General features: G+C 41.1%; 1 protein-coding gene across 1 annotated transcript in view; it reads left to right on the top strand.

Annotated features, from left to right (window-relative positions):
* Positions 1–1,793: 1,793 nt before the first annotated feature.
* The window catches only part of VPS39 (VPS39 subunit of HOPS complex), a 46,434-nt gene continuing 27,500 nt past the window's right edge, over positions 1,794–20,727 (top strand). The window contains exons 1-7 of the mRNA XM_047737462.1: positions 1,794–2,022; positions 9,457–9,522; positions 15,558–15,622; positions 15,938–15,980; positions 17,356–17,450; positions 18,404–18,502; positions 18,948–19,040. Coding sequence (XP_047593418.1) covers positions 1,950–2,022; positions 9,457–9,522; positions 15,558–15,622; positions 15,938–15,980; positions 17,356–17,450; positions 18,404–18,502; positions 18,948–19,040 — 534 coding nt within the window. The 5' untranslated portion in view covers positions 1,794–1,949. The remainder of the gene's footprint in view (positions 2,023–9,456; positions 9,523–15,557; positions 15,623–15,937; positions 15,981–17,355; positions 17,451–18,403; positions 18,503–18,947; positions 19,041–20,727) is intronic.

Here is a 20,727-nt window from a genome sequence, read left to right as displayed (position 1 = left end):
GTAATTCTTTCTGCTTTCTCTTAATGGGTTATGTCACTGTGATTAGATAGTGTATCATTTCTTAAAACTGGTTCAGAAGTAATTTGTAGTATCACATAGATCTATTTAGTTCTTAGTCCTTGGGCCTGAAACTATTAGGTATTAGGCCTTCGTCCAGTACAGCAAGCTGGCAATTCTTCAATTTTCGAGGTGTTTATGTGGTGAAAATCAGCCATAACACTTGGTTTATTTAGCAATTTTTGTGTTAGTATTAACACCTTGAAAGTATTTCACCGGATTATCAGAAATAACATTTGGTAAAGATGGGACAACTATCCTAATTTACAAGTGAAGAAACTGCCATTGTATAAAGATGAAGGGGGGGTGGAATAAATAAACTGACCAAGTCCATTTTTTAAAAAATATTTTATTTATTTATTTGTGAGGGAGAGAACACGAGAGGGGGGAGGGACAGAGGGAAAAGCAGACTCCCCACTGAGCAGGGAGCCCGATGCAGGAATTGATCCTGGAACTCCAGGATCATGACCTGAGCTGAAGGCAGTTGCTCAACCTAGCCACCCAGGTACCTGAGGCTATTTTGTTTATTTATTTTAAAGATTTTATTTATTTGCCAGAGAGAAAAACAGTGATGGAACACAAACAGGGGCAGAGGGAAAAGCAGGCTTCCAGCAAGCAGGGAGCCCAATGTGGGGCTCTATCCCAGGCCCCTGGAATCACACCAGAGCAAAGGCAGATGCTCAATGACTGAGCCACCCAAGTACCTATTTACTTTTTTAAAGACTTTATTTGTCAGAGAGAGAGAGATGAAGAGAGGAGCACAAGCAGGGAGAACAGCTGGCAGAAGCAGGCACCCTGCTGAGCAAGGAGCTGGATACAGATGTGGTATTGGATCCCAGGACCCCAAGATCCCAGGATCATGACCTGTGCTGAAGGCAGACTCTTAACTGACTTGGCTCACCCAGGCGTTCTTTTTTTTTTTTTTTTTTAAACTTATCATAGACTCACCCTTTTTTTCATTTACATTTTTGCTTTAGACCCAAATGCTTACTTTTATGACCTACCTCCTATTTCCTGCGGATGTTTGGGGGGGGTGTCAGAGGGTGGGGGTGGGTTTGCATCATTATTGCAGTGGTTTTCCAAATTTTAAAGTGCATGGACTCACTTTGGGGACTTACTAGAGCACAGACTGCTGACACCTACTTCTACTCCCCGCCCGCCCCCCCTGCCATATTCTGATTCAGTAAGTCAGGAATGAGACCCATGACTGCATTTCTAAGAAGTCACCAGGTGGTGTTGATGCTACTGGCCTAGGGACCACACTTTGAGAACTACTGCCCTGGAACAACCTTTAAAAAAGGGTAAGGTTGTGATTATAATGGTAATGCAAAAACCATTTACTGGGTGTTTAGAGTGGGTCAGGAGTTGCTAAGCGCCCACAACGCTGAGTTAGTACGGAACACTACCAACCGTTTGCAGATAAGAAAACAAAGCTTCTGGAGATTGATTAAACGTCACAGTTAATTTCCTAAATGGCAGAAATTAGCTATCCAGGCTAGCAAGCCAAAGCCCGAGTTAACCACCATGCTACACTGCCTGAGGCAGTTTTAAGAACTCCCCCCGCCCCCAGCCCCGCTTTTTTGTTAACCCCATTGCTAGTCGGTTCCATGACAGAGAGGCTCTGGGTCCCCAGTAGAGGTGGTGGCCCAAACGCCACAGCATTCCTCGAAGGCGCGTTAGAAGCTGGGGCGGAAGGGGCGGGGTTTCTGCTGCGGAAGAGGCGGGCTTAGCTCGGCAGGAAGTCCGGTGTTGATGGCTGTGTTGTCGTATGGCCTGTAGGTAGGGTCCCGGTCCAGCATCACGGTTGGCCCTTCCACTGGGCTGGTCCCGGCTGAGGCCTGGCCCGGCCCGACCCATTACGGGTGAGGCTGCTGAAGTGACTGCTCGCCGCCATGCACGACGCCTTCGAGCCCGTGCCGATCCTAGAAAAGCTACCTCTGCAGATCGACTGTCTGGCTGCCTGGGGTGAGCTGAGGGTTCCAGGGGCCGAGGCGGGGTCGGCGCAGAGGCTGTTCCGACCTTTCACAAGGCTGGGAAAGTGGACGGGCATGTGGCTGTATAAACTCCCGTCGGACACTCTCCGAAAGACCTGGGATGAGGGAGGGCATTTACGCCGAGCGCAGTGGGACTGTTGGGGCAGTTCTCCGGAACCCAGTCATTTTAAGTACGTTTACTCTTGCTTTCGGTACAGAGTTGAAGGTTGAGCTTTTCTTATTAGCTGTACTGAGCTTTGGCTCCTTTCGAGACCCAATAAGTCTTCAGTTTGGAGGGGCAAGCAGTGGGGAGTTTTCAACTTGCCCGGGACTTGAACTTGCCCGGATGATTCTCTTGTTTTCTAGATGAAGAACAACACTATTTTAGGGGCACTGAATGCGTTAACACCATATGCCTTTTTTCCTTAGTGATCACTCATCGTTCACTTATTATTATTGTAGGTAACTCACGTTGTTGTTCTAAACTCAGTCTAGCCAAGTGGTTGACTGCATTATATTCAAAGTGCCCAAGCTACTTAACTATGTGGGTAGAAGAGCATCATTCGAGGCTGTCATGAAATCTAACCTATTAAAAATTTGTGTGATCCTCTTGGGATCGGCCAGTACAGAAGCAGGGCCGGCATCTCTTGTATGCTCTAGAATAGAAATGGTTTCAGGGGTCTAAACCTTGACTCTTAATTATGAACATTATGCTTTTAGAGTGGTTGTGTCTGATAACAGTCACCAAAGACCAAACAAATAATTTCAGTCTTTCTTGTTAATGTCCAGGTACTAGAAATAAGGGCCATGAAAAGATGTCTCAGAATGCTTCATCAGATCTTATACTAAGCTATACCCAAGATGGGCCTGATGGAATCTGGTGGTGCCTGGCATCTTCTGCATTGTTTATGGACATTGCCACCCAGGCAGTCTTGCAGAGTTCTTCACAGGCTTTTCAGTAGGGTGCTTTCACTACAGGTCTTCATGTTAATGTGTACAGTCTTGCCTCTAGCAGCCCTGGGCTTCTTTAAAATCATGCTTTCACGGTAAGCTGTCCTAGTCCCTTGGGTTAAGGAGAGAATCTTGCTTCCTCCGAATATCTCAAGAAAACCTCCATTTTCTGTTATTAAGTGCTTAGCAAAGATAAAAAATAAATAGAGGAGAAAAAGAAATTTAAAAAATGAAAGACTTGATGCTGCACAAAGGGACACATTCCCCTAATTCTTCATCAGATATATATTCAATGCCTATATGGCGCAGTTTCTCTGCTGAAAACAAGGATAAAGGGATGAATAAGAAACAGTGTCTGTGCTCCTAGGACACACAGTGAGGGACAAAGTCATAAGAACAGATTATGATACAAGATAAATGATACTGAAGGCATATGCTGCCTATTATAGAAGCATGGAGGAGGGGTACCCAGCTCAGCCTAGGACATATGCTTCTGGAAAGGGTGAATGCAGCTGCTTAACATGCTTTACTTAGCTTGCCATAATCCTTGACTGATACACTGTGGAACTAGTAGTACACGTATCTTATCCTCTCAACAGTCCATTTTGTCACACTATAAAGATTCCCTGTACTTTAGCTTTTCAGAAAGATAGTTTTGAAATGCTAGGTAGTTTTTTCTACATCTCCCAGCCTACAGGAGAAATGCTTATACCTTCTAGGATGCTATGGTAGGTATTGGTCTGCAAGAGGCTATTTACCACCTCTTGACTCAGCTGTTTTCAGACTTAAGCAGCAGTGAATATTGGTATATCTAGTTGTTACCCCTTTTACCTAAAATTCATCCAGGATCCTCCCGAAGCCAGATCACGCAGGGCCAGACAATATTTGAGAGACACCATAATCCATCTCTTGGGAAATGGAAATGGGGATACTGATGATGATGATGATGACTTCTCCCTAAACTCCAGAGTTGTAGAATCCAGCTGCCTTTTCAGCACTTTCAAATGGTGTCTAATGGCATGACCATAATGGTTCTTGATTCCACTCTCCCAAAACACGCTTGTCCCCCTGTATCCCACATCTCAGCAAATGACATTTCTGTTCCCATTTTCTGCTGATGATTTTGGAACCATTCTTCACTTCTCTTATACACCACATCCAGTCTGTCTGCAAATCTTATCTGCTCCACCTCCAGGTAAAGTCTAGAATTCAGTCACTTGTCTCTATCTGCACTATTTCTATTCTGATGAAAGCACCACCTCTGTCATCTGAATTACTGTAGTAGTCCTCTGACAGATCACCCTGTGTTTGTCATTGTGCCACTTTTAGTCTTTTATCCACACAGAGGAAGAGTGATCCCTTGAAAACTGGATCTGATTGCATCTCTACTCAGAACCCTTCAGTAGCTCCTTGTCACAACTAGAATAAGTTCCAAAGTCCTTTCTGTGCTTTCTACATCTGACATCATCAGGCCTGTGGTTGCTTACCCTCATCTACCTCATCTGTGCTCTTAGCTCCTGCTCCGTTCTACTAGTCACACAGTCTTCCTTGTTCCATAACACACAAAGCACGTACCTACCTCGGGGCTTCTGCGCTTATTCTTTTCCTCTGCCTGGCACTCTCTTGCTCTAAATATTACAGAACTCATTCCTCATTTCCTTCGGGTGTCTGCTGAAATGTCACATAAATCAGCAAGACCTTTCCTAACGATGCTATATAAAAGAAAAGGTGCTATTTTTTTTTTTTAAGATTTTATTTATTTATTTGACAGAGAGAGATCACAAGTAGACGGAGAGGCAGGCAGAGAGAGAGAGAGAGAGAGGGAAGCAGGCTTCCCGCTGAGCAGAGAGCCCGATGCGGGACTCGATCCCAGGACCCTGAGATCATGACCTGAGCCGAAGGCAGCGGCTTAACCCACTGAGCCACCCAGGCGCCCGAAAAGATGCTATTCTTACTCAGACTTATCTTTCTTCTTGTCATGGATTGTCACCTAATGCTATTTTATGTTATATTATTGTCTCTCTCCATATTAGAATGTAAATTCCTTCAGAGCTGGAACTTAGTTTTGTACATTGCTTTTATTTGTAGTTCCTGGAATAGTTCCTTATAATGGTATTCATTAAATCTGTTGAATGAATGAATATTAATTGATATTAATAGTAACAGCTTCCATTTATTGAGTACTAATCCTTATTAAACTTTTATGAAATAATATCTCCATTTTACAGAGGAGTAACCTGAGAATCTGAGTGATTTTTCCAAGGTCACATATCCAGTAAATCGTGTCTTATTCTGGACCCTGGTTCCCAAAATATAATATATATTCAGAACCCGTTAAAAAAAAATGCAGATGTGCGTTTGTATCTGTGTATCTGTATGTGTGTCTACACATTCATTCTTCTATTTTCCAAAGAAACAGTAGGATAAAAAGGACTAAGATGGTTGCCTGTAGCAGATGGAGAAAACAGGGAGAGTGGACAAGGATGCAAGCTAGACTTCCTACAGTTTTAGCATTGGAACGACATAGATGCATCATATAATTAAAAAACTGAATTAAAAAATGTGGGTTTCAGGTCACCACTGCAGAATTATTGTGTCAGAATCTCTGGGAACAGCACTATGCAATTTGCATTTTTAGTAAGTTCGGTGATTCTGATGCAGCTAAACAGGCTTATGCTTTAAGAAACACTGTTCTTTGCTCTATGACCTCAAAAAGGGAAGTGACCACTACCTGTTTCATTTCTGTATTCCCTGCAGTGGCCAGCATTAGGCCAGGAATGGAACTGTTTATCACATGAGCTTGGACTAGGTTGTAGTTGGACGAAGTTTCATTAGGGTAATTATGAGCAAGATGGCCCAGCACTTATTCATTCTGCAGGAGGAAAAAAGTCCAACCTTGTGGCTCAGCATTAGGCTGTTAGGAGTTTTCTAGGGCTGATTCACATTTGTTTATGTATATGTTACCCACAGACTACACCGTTTTTGTAGTATGTCCCACTTTCTGATTTGCTGTATTGAATCTTGGAAGGGACTGTCTATTCCATTCTGTGTCTGCTCTGCAAACCTCTCATTCTCTGTGCTTTGCCTCCATGATTGTATTATATGATGACATGTCATAGACTGTGGAGGCCCAAACATGGGTCAGGTCCTGTGGTCACCTGAGCCCCCACCGACTTTTTTTTAATTAAAAAAATTTTTTTTCTCAAAGATTTTATTTATTTGAGAGAGAGAGACAGAAAGAGAGAGAGCAGGAGTGGGGTGAGGAGCAGATGGAGAAGCAGGCTCTCTGCTGAGCAGGGAGCCCATGCAGGGCTCCATCCTGGGACTCTGGGATCATGGCCTGAGTGGAAGGCAGATGCTTAACAGGCTAAAATTACCCAGCGCCCCCCGCCCCGCCCCTGACTTCTCTAACCAAATCAAGCCTCTTCAAGGTTGTGTGCCATGAATGCATCTGGGTAATGTGCTGTTTTCCCTTGAGTGTGAGGCTAAGTAATGTGTGTGTGGTGCTTTTACTACTTAAAGGAAAGTTGTTAAAATACTTTATATGTATAATAAGTGGTTTTTCCTTCTTAGCACCTTCAAATGAACATGTGAAAAGGGTTAAATAAAACCTCAATTAAAAATTTTTAAATTTGGGCTCCTGTGTGGCTCAGTTGGTTAAGTGACTTCCTTCAGCTCAGATCATGATCCTGGGGTCCTGGAATCAAGTCCTGCATTGGTCTCCCAGCTCCACAGGGAGTCTGCTTCTCCCTCTGACCTTCTCTCCTGTCATGCTTTCTCTCACTCTCTCAAATAAATAAATAAATAAATATCTTCAAAAATTTTTTAAAAAAATTTTAATGAATATGTCTGATTCTGTTTTCTGACCAATAGATGTTTGATAAATAACATCTCTTGGCAAGTAAACATTTCAATAAAATGGAAAGTAGACCCTTGAATGTCATGCTTATGAGTTTGACTTCATATTTTGGTAGTGCTCCTGAGGATGTAAGCACCAGTGTGACAGTCTCACAGATGTGCTCTAGGTAACCTACAGCAAACACGGAAAGACACATATAATGAGACCAGTTGAGGCCATCACAGGGGTCCCTGGAGGGACTGGGATATGGCTTTTGCAAGCTACCTTGTAGAGCTAAAATTGATAGGAATTGCAGACCTGAGTGTTAAGATGTGGCTGTTAAAAGAGATAAAGGAAAGCAGGAGCTGGTAGGGATTTGGGGAGCAGAGTAGGGAGGGAAGAGTGGGGAAGATGGTGAATATTCTTTTGGCCTTTTGGTTATAGATTTTTATGTATGTTATAAGTGAGTTAAAAAAAATTTCCACCTCATTTTATTTAAATCTGAAATAGCAGTGGGGGTCCTGGAAATCAACTTCAGTATTACCAATTGCTCAGTGCAGTGATAACTATAAGTAGAATTCTAAGCACAATATCTTTTACAGAGCAAGCATTGTGAACTTGTTTCTTTGTTTTCTGTGTTCTGCTCCAACATAAGTCTCCAACATTCCTTTAGAGCCAGTGTTATTTTTGATTTCTCTTAATGTCATTAAGAGCACATACTGTCTTACTTTCTGTGTCCTGCCTTTGCTTTAAAACACAAGAGAAGTCAGAATCACTATATTTTTTTGGAAGACTGAGGACATCAACCTGGAAAAATGTTCCTGATGTGGCCTCTGGCCTATTTTTATAAATACAGCCAGTGCCTTGCAGACAACCTCTGGCCAACACCCATTCTTTTGACATAGGATGCCTTCATAATTGCATCACAGCCTGTAGTTACATCCTGACGCTTCTACACACATCTTCCTACATGTATGACTCTGGACAAATTACTTATCCCCTAGGCCTCAACTTCCTCATCTGTGAAATGGAGATTTATAAGAAGGACATACCCCAAAGGATACTTGTGAGGATTAATGAAGTAGCATGTGATATGTGCTTAGCGTTTCCGGGAGCACAACACATGCTCAATAAAGTTTATCTGTTTGTACCATTATCCAAGAGGATCAAGAGAGTTTATGAAAGGAATGAATGACCTTTTATAGTGTCCAAAAGCTGAGGAAGTATCTGTACATGCTTAACTTCCCTGAATGAGTTAATATAGATCTGACAGGGTAATTATTTAAACCCTATTGGAGCCTCTTTTAGCATAGACCAGTGTCTCCCAAAATGTAGTCCTTGAACCAGCAGCATTACCGTCACCTGGGAACTTGTTAGAAATGGATGTTTTCAGGCCCACTGTGAGACCCGCTGAATTGGAAACTGAGGGCAGGGTCTAGCAACCTGTTTTAACAAATCCTCAATTAATTCTGGTATATACCAAAGAACCGCTGGGGTAGACCAGTTTTCTTTTTTTAATAAGAACTTTATTGAGATGTAATTCAACAACCATACAATTCACCCAGTTAAAATGTACAGTTAAGTGGTTTTTTAGTACAGTGCAAGTCTTGCCACAGTCAGTCTTAGAACATTTCATCACCCTAAGAAAAACCCCATACCCATTGGTATTTACTCCCCCGTTTTCCTGTAAACCCACCAGCCTTAGACAACCACTAATCTGTTTGTCTCTATAGATTTGGCTACTCTGATATTTCATATAAATAGAGTCATAAAATATGTAGCCTTTTTCATCTGGCTTCTTTCATGTAGAATAATGTCAGGTTCATCCCTATTATATAGGAATGTATCCCTATATAAGCATGTATCCACACTTCATTCCTTTTAATGGCTGGTTAATATTCCATTGTATGGATGGATTTGCGGCATTTTGTTTATCCATCCATCAATTGATGTACTTTTGGCTGTTAGAGATGCCGCCGCTCTGAACATCTGTGTACAAGGTTTTCTGTGGGCATATGTTTTCATTTCTCTTGTGTATATGCCCAGGGGTAGAATTGCTGGGTCACATGACAACTCTATGTGTAATCTTTTGAGGAACTGCCAGACTGTTTTCCAGAATGGCCGCACCATTTTATATTCCTGCCAACAACATGTGAAGATTCCAATTTCTTCACATCTTTGTCAACACTTTCTTTTTATATCTGCTAGACCGTCATTTAAGATAATGAGTTCTGTAAGCTTAATATTGGTAGCACTTCTTATTTTCCCTAAAGTAAAAGCATTAAACCTTTAAAGGATGCCATTTAGTTTTGTTTCTGCTATTAGTTACCTAGTTTCATGTTTACACTATCCATTTTATGATTTTATAAATTTGCATCCTATTTTTGGTTAGTCTAATTTTGAAACACTGAAGGCAAGGACATTTTTTATTCTCTAATATGTCTGGTAATGATACTTTTTTGATGGGTTGCTTCTCAAACATTTCTGGAATATAAATAGTCCTTAGCTTTGCAAAACACCTGCTATCAAAAGAAACTCATTTCCTGGCCCCTTTGATTTCTGATTACAAGCCCCAGCTCAAGAAATAGGGTTTTGCTAAAGCTGACTGACCTTTTTCTCCACTCTTTTCTCTTCCAGAGGAATGGCTTCTTGTTGGCACCAAACAAGGACATCTTCTTCTATATAGGATCCGGAAGGACACTGGTAAGTGGCAGCTCTCCAGCCTCAAGAGAGAGGTGACTTATTACTCATGCAAAAAATTGTGATGGTCAGCCAGTATACAGCTGTGAAATCAGTGATTCCTGGACCTTTAAAAATGATGGGGGTTGAGAGTAGTACAGTGGGAAAGTAGGGAGAAGCATGAGAAAATCTCTGGCATTTTTGTTTTTTTTCTGTTTTTCTGTTCCCCTACCCTGATCTTGTAGGTGCAGTTGAGTATTCCTCCCCTCTTTGCTTGCAGGAGAGTCACTGTCAGAAATAAGAAGTATTACTGATGTGAATAAGATTTTTGCATGAATGATGTGGTAGTAGGAAACAAATTAGGAACAACAACTTTTGTTAACTTTTGAGGGGTGGACTAGGAGAGAGGAGGCCCAGGTTTGGGCCCAGCTTTCCTTCTTCTTGGCCAAATGACTGAGTAGGTCCTTTCCTTTGTCATTTTCCTCTTCTATAAACTGTCTATCTCACAAAATTGTCAGGGTCAGATGCAAGGATTTTGAAAAGTAAAGCTCCAATCAGATGTGACTTTGTTAGTAAAAATGTAGACTAATAACTTAAGTATTTGAAACTTATTTTGTTAGGGTTTCCTCTGTTGAAGGGAAGAAAGCACCGCACTTCCTTTTCCTGATTTTATTTCTATAGTCTCTTTATGGAAAATTGATGGGTTTGGATAATATACATTGGAGCTACAGAGTCTTTAGAAATCTGCTGTTAATGCCAGAGTGTGTTGAACCATATGAAATTGTCATTATTTGGCTATATTAGGAAAAACAAAATTTCATGCCTTTCAACCCAATAAACTTTCTGTAGTAAATAGCTTAAAGTAAGATTGGAAATAGATACTTCCTTTTGGAACCTGGAGCAAGAGTAACATGGGAAAAAAGGGCATCTTCCTAGGGCATGTGGAGGGGAATTTCATTCTACCCATTTTAGGTTCCTTGGGTGGGAACATGTAAATTGGACTGACAAAAGACAGACTGACAAGAGAAAAACAAGTGTATTAACATGTATTACACATACACATGGGAGCACTCAGACATGGGTAACACAGAGGGGTTGTGGTTGGAATTTGGGCTTATATAACATCTTAACAAATGAATAACAAATTTTTAGAAAAGTGGTAAGACAAAGGAAAAGGACTTTGAGTTTCTAGGATGGCAAACTGTTAAAAGGCAGACACATGGGGGAACTAACTAATGGAGTAAGGATGAGTAAGTAAAGTTTGTTAATAGATTGTTCTGGTGTCCTCTCTAGGCTGATGAGGGTCTAGAGCTATCTCTGCTGATTAAATGCTGTCCTTGGTAGAAAGGGAAGGAGGGTCACCTTTATAAATGTGTATGTTCTGTTTTTAGGCAAATTAGAGGGAGGGAGAGAGCCTTTCTTTATCGGCTTCTTCCCAGTTGCCTTCAGCTCAAAATAATCCTTATCCCAAAGTGGCATAATTTGGGGGGATGCTATTCTGCTACCTATCACCAGTGGAGTAGGGAAGAGGAAGGCACCTGTTCAGAAGAGAAACCAGCAAAGGGTATATTTCATTTCTAAGTTTTTCAACTTTCCTTTAAATCAGGGGTCAGTAAACTTATCCCAGAAAGGGCCAAAAAATAAATAGTTTAGGCTTCATAAGCTCTGAGATCTCTGTTGTGACTACCAACTTTGCTATTTCAGCAAAAAGCAGCCATGACCATATGCAAAGGAGTGACGTGGCTGTGTTCCAACAAAACTTTATTTATAAAGACATGTCAAGGGCTGGATTTGACCCCAGGGCAGGACTTTGCTTGCCCTTGCTATAAATTTTAGTTCTCAGGGCCAGAATATTTCTATTTTGTGACACTTATTAGACTATAATTTAAAAATTAAGCTTGCCTTGGATTTTATTCAGCATTTGACAACCATGATTTGACTGTCCACTGTAGGCTCAGATACTGTGCAGGACGGGAGATAAGAGAGCTTAATATTCTTTACCCCAACAGATGAGCAGTTCTTTGTAGCTTCAGATACTAAATGCTATGATAAAGTGATTTGTTTGATAGGTCATTTCTATATAAATGGTAGGGAATTGAAAACTAGACCAGAAGAGTAACTCTCAACATAGTGTAGTCTCAAACTGATAATATTAGTGCTAATATGACTTGGAACCCTGGTGCTGATTGTTCATGCCCTGTGATGGGTTCACCATGGGACTTTTGAGATATTCGTTCCTGGGGCTCAATTTCTGCATAGGTAACTTGAGTAGCAGTGTGACCTGCCTTAGACAATTGGGAATCAGACTCTGATTAGAAACTTGACTTCTCCCTGTATCCTTAGAGAACAGTTCAGTTCTGGCTCAACTCTGGCCTATTTATGGCCTGAAAAAGAAATAGACTTGGGCCTCTATGAATCAGCCATGGAACTAAGTTGGTTCCTAAGTTTGAGATATACCAAACCTAAATTAGGCTGCAACCAGACTGTCTTTCTGAGGAAGGAGAGAGGGGGATAAGGTGTCATGGAGAGACTGGAATTAGGGGTACCTGAGATCAGATGTTAGTCATTTCTTTGAGCTCGGAAATGCTTCTAGGCCTCATTTTACTCCTCTCTTAAACAGAGGCGTTAGATGAGCTCACATCAAATATCTTAACAGCTTCAGGTTTACATCAGTGCCATCACCTTAGAGCAGTTGTTCTCAAAGTGTGGTCGGTGGACCCCACGGTGTCCCCAGGATCCTTTTAGAAGGTTTACCAGGTCAAAACTAAGTTCACAGTGCCACTGCACCATTTTTTCACTGACATTTATTGACATCTGCACTGATGGTAGCTAGAACTGCGGGCCCTTAGCATAAGTTCAGGCCATTGGTTAATGAGCTTGTTGGTATGTAGCTGTTCTCATAGTAGTCGTAGTGCTCTCCAGCTCGCTCTCACTGTGGTTTCTGGTTTGTTTGTTTGTTTGTTTATTTATTTATTAAAAAAAAAAGATTTTATTTATTTATTTGACAGATCACAAGTAGTCAGAGAGGCCAGCAGAGAGAGAGAGGAGGAAGCAGGCTCCCCCCTAGGAGAGAGCCCGATGCAGGGCTCAATTCCAGGACCCTGGGATCATGACCCGAGCCAAAGGCAGAGGCTTTAACCCACTGAGCCACCCAGGTGCCCCGGTTTCTGTTTTTTTTAAACCAAGTTTCACCTAAGGATGTTCTTTGTGCGGCAATAAAATTATTTTATTATATCCTGATCTTTGACAATATTTCTTTTCTCGTTTTTAAGATTTTATTTATTTACTTGACAGACAGAGATGACAGGTAGGCAGAGAGGCAGGCAGAGAGAGAGGAAGGGAAGCAGGATCCCTGCTGAGCAGAGAGCCTGATGCAGGGCTCGATCCCAGGACCCTGGGACCACGACCTGAGCCAAAGGCAGAGGCTTTAACCCACTGAGCCACCCAGGTGCCCCTTGACAATATTTCTTTTTAATAATCTCTGATGTAGTAAGAAGTGCTATGTGCCAAGGTGTAAAGCACAGTGACTGCCTTGAGAAAAAGTTCTTGTTTGAGTTCTGAGCTGAACTGGCCACTTTTTCATGAAACATCATTGTTGTTTAAAAGAATGACTGACAGACTATGGTTTTGCACACCATTTGGGTGGTTGGTGCATATTTTCTTAAAAACCGAACAAAGGAATCTGTCACTTCAAAGAAAACAACTGGAAGTATCTGTGGCTAACAGTCAGGCTAGGGCTTTCAGTAGAAAATTAGAATTTGTGGAAAAATTATATCCACACCATGAACTCGACAGCTTCTCAGTACTTTTCTGATGATATGTGTGTCCTAGAACAAAATATGCCAACATTTGGAAAATCTTTGTGATTCAGTGAACAATATTTTCCAGTGCATGAAGTTTCTAAATCATTCATGAGTAAAAAGATCCATTCAAAGTCTAAGACAGAGGGTGCCTGGGTGGCTTAATCAGTTAAGTGTCTGACTCTTGAGCTCAGCTCAGGTCTTGATCTCACGGTCATGAGTTCAAGCCCCACGTTGGGCTCCATGCTGGGTGTGAAGCCTAGTATTAATTTAATCAAATAATTAATTAATTAATGTGTAGGGTAAGCTAATTGACTTCAATTTGACAAGAAGTTTCATTAATAGGTTTCAGATTCCACATTGTTAGAAACTCCATTTGTCAAGTTTCGTATGGTATCAAAGAAGAAGATGGACAGTTATCTGAAAAAACTTTATTTTTTTATTAATTAATTTATTTTAAAGACTTTATTTATTTGACAGAGAGAGAGCAAGCACACAAGCAGGGGGAGCAGCGGAGGGAGAGGCTCCTCACTAAGCAGGGAGCCCAATGCAAGACTCTATCCTAGGACCCTGGGATCATGACCTGAGCCAAAGCAAATGATTAACCGACTGAGCCACCCAGGCACCCCATGAAAAAGCTTTAAAATATTCCTCCATTTTCCAGTTCTGTATCCATGTGAGAACAGATTTTTGTCATATCCTTCAATCAAAGCAGTGTATCAAAATAGTACAGAAGCAGATGTGAGAGTCCACCATGTTCTATTAACCCAGACATTTAAAAGAGATTTACAAAATATAAAACAGTGCATTTTTTTTAATTTGGAAAAATAGTTATTCATTAAAATGTTATTTATGCTAACATGTAATGGGCTTATTACTAATATTTTAAAATAAGTTAATAAATACAGATTTTTAAAATTTCTCGGTCTTAATTCCCTGGTCTACATTGATAACTACAACCCATGTTAAAGTTTTGGGATTCTCAATTTTTAAGGTTGTGAAGGTGTCCTGAGGCCACAAAGTTTGAGAATCTCAGTCTGAGGTAATTCAGCTTATGAAGAGAATTGTTGGAAGTAATAATAAAGCCCTTTTCAAATATAGAACTAGTTACCAAGCAGGAAGTAGCTGAATTTTTTTTTTTCTCGTGAAATGTAATGGCAGAATACAGGACATGTTTATGAATCTCCCACAACTCCCGAGCCCCTTCATCTCCTCTGCTGAGGGACAGGTGGAAGAAGTAAAACCAGCTTTGGTGGCATGGGCACTTGTGGCTGCCTTGGAGACGCTCCACCGATTTCGGGGCCATGGACCCCACTAGCTGTGGGGAGCAGCTCGGGGTCAGCAGTGTGAATAGTCTTCTTCACAAGCTAGGAGGCAGGTGGCAGAGGATCGGCTCAGCACCTGGGGTTTACAGTCAGCCCTGAGTTTGCTTCTGGGCCGTCTCTCACCCACTGCTACCTAACTGCATGACCTGTCAGGTCCCTCACATATGAATTGGAATAATAATAATATCTACTCCTTGGGGGTAGTTGTGAGGATATTTATATATATGTGTACATATATATAATTATATTTATATATATTTTTAAACATATATGCTCAGTTTGCGATAGCTGCTATAATTATTGTGATAATTATTCTCTTTTTGACCTTTTGGTGACTTTTGAGGCTAACTGTTTTTGTCATCCCCATGAGGCTGGCATCACATTTTTATGGTCTGTAACTTTCTTCCCTTTTTGTAATGTGCCAACCGATATGGCATCTCCTGAGAGCAGCAGTAAGGGTAGACGCACTAAATTACTTTAGCCGAGGGGGATGGTGTTGAGTGTTTGCTCTGTCCCATGAAGCAGGATGTAGGGTAGCTGCTGGGCTTTTGTTGGTCTAGATCTAAGGATGTTTCGGGCTGGGTTTCATTGCTTGGGCTCTTACATTTGACCGTTACTTTTACAAGCACTTAGCCAAGGTGCTGTTTTGTAGGAAAAGACCTTCAGACCCACAAGTACCTTGGCAGCTTCAGTGAGCTTCTGTGGTATGATTCTTTCCGCTAATGCCAAGTCAAGGTGCATGAAACCCTCTGTTCTAAAATGGGAGTTGAAGGCAGCTTCCTGTACTTAGTGAAGACAGCTATCTAGTGTAGATCTCCAGCTTCCAGTCTTTTAGGAATATTTAGATTTCTATAGAAGAGCCATGGGAGCAGCATTTTTTGTTGTGGTTGTTTTTACATGTTTGGAACTGTGAATGTTTGTTTCTTTTCCATAGGTTGCAACAGGTTTGAAGTGACACTAGAGAAATCCAATAAAAACTTCTCCAAAAAGATTCAGCAGGTAGGCAGTGATGATGGTCACTTCAAGAATGTTTGACTTCTGTGAGACCCTGTCAAAGCTAGAACTTTGATAACATTATTTACGAACTCTGAATTCTGTGCTGTCTGTTCTCCCACTTATTAGGGATCTGAGTTCATCTGTCATGTGCCTGAGATCCTCTATAATGAGCAGAAATTGCAATTACACATAAATATCCATCAGATCCCTGTCATTGGCCTAACTCTTTTATTCCCTCTTTAGTACTGTTCTTAAATGAACATTTGTTAAGCCTTGTTGGAAATGTTTAATTGAGTCTAATGATTTGTTCTTTTCCAGATCCATGTGGTTTCCCAGTTTAAGATTCTGGTCAGCTTGTTAGGTAAGAAAAGGAGTTGCAGTTGTATTCCCTGTGTCAAAAACAAAAGCTATGACTTGATTAATCACTCTTTCATGCTTAATTTGATAGACATTGAAACTGACCTGTTCCAAACCAGACATAGCAGGGTACATGGGTATTAAAGGCAAGAGTATCCCTCATAAACTTGAGCTCTGCTGTCTAAGAAATGTCATTCATTCATTCATTCATTCATTGGGCAGATATTTATTGAGCCCTGTTCTAGGCATTGGGGATACCAAATTGAATGAGACATGTTTTGAGATTTATGTTCTGATTGTGAAGACTGAAATGACAGAAAGTAATCTTGATACAGTGTGATAAGTTAACAATAGAAATTTATAAAAAATGTTGTGGATCTTAGTAATGGGAGGGACAACATCTTCTAGTGGATGATTAGGATTTTGGCAGGAAGAGAGAGGGAGGCAAAGCATTTTAAGCAGAGGCCTTGTGGTCTGGCCAATTTAGGATGTGTGGTAGAGAGTGGCACAGTGGCAAGAGATAGGGAGAAACAGATCAAGACCAGACTATTCAGGCCTTGATAGAAAAGCCATAGACTCAGGGTGCCTGGGTGGCTCAGTGGCTTAAAGCCTCTTGCCTTCAGCTCAGGTCATGATCCCAGGGTCCTGGGATCGAGCCCCACATCGGGCTCTCTGCTCAGCAGGGAGCCTGCTTCTCCCTTTCTCTCTGCCTGCCTCTCTGCCTACTTGTGATCTCTGTCTGTCAAATAAATAAATAAAATCTTTAGAAAAGAAAAGAAAAGCCATAGACTCAAGTGAAGGCAGGCAGCGAGGCCTTTTCTTAACAAACCGAGGACTAGAAACTTGCCTCATGCTTTGTACTGTTCAGCCCAGGGCCCAAATGGTGGAATCATTTTAAACTTAGTTTGTAGGTGGAGGGAGAAATAAAGTAACTAAACCTTCATTAGTAAAACTAGATAGGAGGCCCAAGTGAAATTATTTTGCTTGCTTTGCTAGTAAAGAAATCCTTGCCACGAGATTATACCAAATCCACAGAGGATTTCCTTTCTTTACTGAGGCTTCCAGTGGAAGTAGTTTTGAAAGCCTGTTCTTGCACAAATATTGCATCACAAGTTTCCAGACTCGAGAAAGACAGAGTGTGAGAGTGCTTTGGTAGCAAAAGAGCTCTTCTGCATAAGCAGCCCAAATTTAAAGGCACGAAAGTGACCTCTATCATTTTGTCATGTAATTCTGATAACAGACTGGAATAAATCATTGTTAGTGAAACCAAAGATACATCTTCAACCAACACTTGCCAATTGGTTCTTCTCTTTGTTAGTTACTTTTGTGTGTGGAGAATTGTGATAATTTATACTATTGTTATACCTTCTTCCAAATAGAAAATAACATTTATGTCCATGACCTATTGACATTTCAACAAATCACTACGGTTTCAAAGGCAAAGGGAGCCTCACTGTTCACATGTGACCTCCAGGTAAGTGTAGGCAAGATGAAAATTGACTTCGTGTTTTAATAAATATGGTCTTTCTTAATATTCCTACCATTAGGTGGGAAGAATAACATTGATATACCAACCCAGCAGAGACTCCAGAGAAAGTGTTTGATTTTGGATTGTGTTAGAGAAATTTCCCCCTTTGTATGTGGTCAGAAGGGGAAACATTTGGGTTCCCTATGTGTGCTAATTAGAGCACCAGACATCTGTCTTGGCAGGAGGCAACTAACCCATGATAAAAGTCTTTGCCCATGGATAAATCATTAGTGGGATAATCCAGACTTACTGGTATCATGAACATGGGACATTAAATTGACCTTGTTCTGAACAGGTGATTGTATTCTTTGATCTTAGGGGGTTTTTGGTCATTTGGGAAAGACATTTCTTCTTACTTATGCCAATTCATCATCCTTACATTATTAAGAATCTGCCTTACCCTTTTACTCAGCTTTGATCACTTTCTAGTCTTTGTGGTCTACATTGACCCTGCATTGTTTTATGCTTAGACATTTCTTTTCTCCTCCCTCCTTAAAGGTTTGAAAGTGGCTACTGACACATGCTGATCCCTGACCAGCATGTACTGACAGCCATGAGTGGACAAACATTTAAGAAAAAAAGGAGTAAGCGGTTACATAGGTGAAGGCCTTCCCTGGGCTTTTCCTGTGTGAATTATGAATGTCCGAGAGATTTGCCGGGGTTGGGGTCTTTGGCTGGCAGCCCTTGGAGGGGAAGCGCTTCTCAGCCTATTGTTTCTAAGAACGTCTTAGAAAAAAAATGGTGTTCTTCCACTCAGTTTGTCTGGCAGGGGTACTTTATATTACAGGGAATTTTCAGATTAGTAGCCATTTCAAGGCAGAAAATCTCAAATTTAGCTGTCACTCAGTTACAGAGTCACCACATACACCGCCTCATTTGTCCTGGGTGTCTCTTCCCAGCACACAGAGACTGGTGAGGAGGTGCTGCGGATGTGTGTCGCTGTGAAAAAGAAGCTCCAGCTCTACTTCTGGAAGGACAGGGAATTCCATGAATTGCAGGTGAAGTCCCTGTTCCCTGGTCTGTGTTGACTCACAGCTTGAAAGGCTTCCTGTTCAGTAACACTGAAGGTCTGGGCTCTGGTCTTGGAGTTCTCTCCACATGAAGGCTCTACCGTGAGTATGTGGGAACCTATCCATGGCCGCTCGTCAGAGTCTCCTGGTCTTCAGAGGCAGTGGTCATCCAGTTCTGCAGCGCTTATATGGATTGGTTTATTTCAAAGTGGGTTTCACCTTTTCTAAAGGCGTCTAGTCATCCAGTTCATGGGTGAATTAAATTTTTGTTACAAGTGGTTTCTCAGCCTTAAGCTTACAGACTTGTGCTTAGATGAGGGTGATGGTGATTTTGAAGAGGTGGGGTAGAATAGCAGGAAAGTCATGGTTTTTTGTTTTGTTTTGTTTTTTCTTTTAATACCTTTCCATTTGAACTCTTGGTCTCTTTCTTCAGGGGGACTTTAGCGTACCAGATGTGCCCAAGTCCATGGCCTGGTGCGAAAATTCTATCTGTGTGGGTTTCAAGAGAGACTACTACTTAATAAGGGTAAAACTTATTCTTTTGCATATATCATCCATTTACTTGGGGGAGAGGATCATGTGCTTTTGAACTACAGGTCAAGAGACTGCCTGTTTTGGCATAACAGGGTTTGTGTTTGTACGTTTGGCTATTTTTTTATGCTTCTCAGTATCTCTACAAATAGATGTCGGGTGCCAGGCAGCATGAACTCTCAATTCTCTACATAATGAATTATCCACATCATGTATCTAATTATTGGAACAGATAATTAGGGCTGCTTGCCTCCATTCAATAGCATTACCAAGGACTGTCATCTTAAGGCTTTGGTGCGCCTTATAAACTAATTTTAGTATTAACTTATGTATTTTTCAGACTTTGAGTTTTCTGCGCCCTCAAACCTTTTAGTATAGTTATTTTAAAACTTTATTTTTTTTTATTTCAAAAGCCACATATGTTAATATAAAAAAAATAAGGAAATATAGGTAAGCAAAATAAAGGAAGTACAAATCATCCATAAATCCTTCACTCAAAATGATCACTGTTAACCTTTTGGTAGATGAGCTTCCACCTGTTTACAAAAATAGCATGTTATACACATTGTTTTGTAATCTGTTTTTCTGAACCTAAGTGGTAAATATCCATGACATTTTTTTTTCCTCCATTATGCGTACTGTATGTAGAATAGGTTGATATACCATGCATTTCATAGCATAATCCAAATTTCTTATCCCTCTCATATTCCAGACTTGGCAGTTCTAGAAGCCTTTCTCCCCCATCTCCATTTCTCCCCACTTTCCTACCACCCACTGTGTTAGCTCTTCATTATTTATCTAGTTAACATATTTGTTCCATATTTATACTGTTGACTGTCCTGGTTTGATCAGCCTCAGAGTTGCAAACTGGTAGAGGAGTCGCCCGTATCCAGCTGATGGATGCGCAGAGTAGCAGCTAGGCCTGTGGGTGCTGAAAGAAGTCTGTGAGGGCTGGGGATACAGAGCCAGAAGCTGGAGGGTAGGCTCTCAGTACTCTGACTACCTTTCCTCTTCTTGAGGGTACAATCTTTTGAGGGTGGGAAATCTTGGGTTAGGCCCAAGCTATTCAAAAATTACTCATTTAGATCAGACAGTAAAATTCATTCTTTCGGGTGTATGGTTCTAACATGGTTAGAGTCACGTAACCACCACCACAATCAAGATTGAGAGCAGTTCCATCACCCAAAAAATGTCCTCATTCTGCCCCCTTGAAGTCAACCCCTTTTCCTATGCCCCAACTTCTAGTAATCAATGATCTGTTCTTCATCTCTTATAGTTTTGCCTTTTCCAGAATGTCATATAAATGGAATCCTACAGTATGTAGCCTTTTGAATATGGCTTCTTCCACTTAGCATAATGCATTTGACATCCATCTGTATTGTGCATGTCATCATATTCTTTATGGCTAGGTAGTGAGTGGTCCATAGTATGGATGTACTATGGTCATTTATCCATTCATCAGTTGAAGGACAAAGTTGTTCCCAGTTTTTAGCCATTATGAATAAAGCTGCGATAAACACTTACATACGGGTCTTGGTGTAAACATAAGTTTTCATTTCTCTTGAGCAAGTGCCCAAGGAATGGGATTATTGGGTTGGATGGTAAGTATATATTTCACCTTAGAAGAAGCCAGCAAACAAAATGACCGTACCATTTTGCATTCTCACCAGCAGCGAATGAGA

This window comes from Lutra lutra, chromosome 7 (genome assembly GCF_902655055.1).
Source record: "Lutra lutra chromosome 7, mLutLut1.2, whole genome shotgun sequence".
Classification (NCBI taxonomy): domain Eukaryota; kingdom Metazoa; phylum Chordata; class Mammalia; order Carnivora; family Mustelidae; genus Lutra; species Lutra lutra.
Note: the sequence above shows the minus strand (reverse complement) of the source record. Positions and strands in the feature narration are given on the sequence as shown.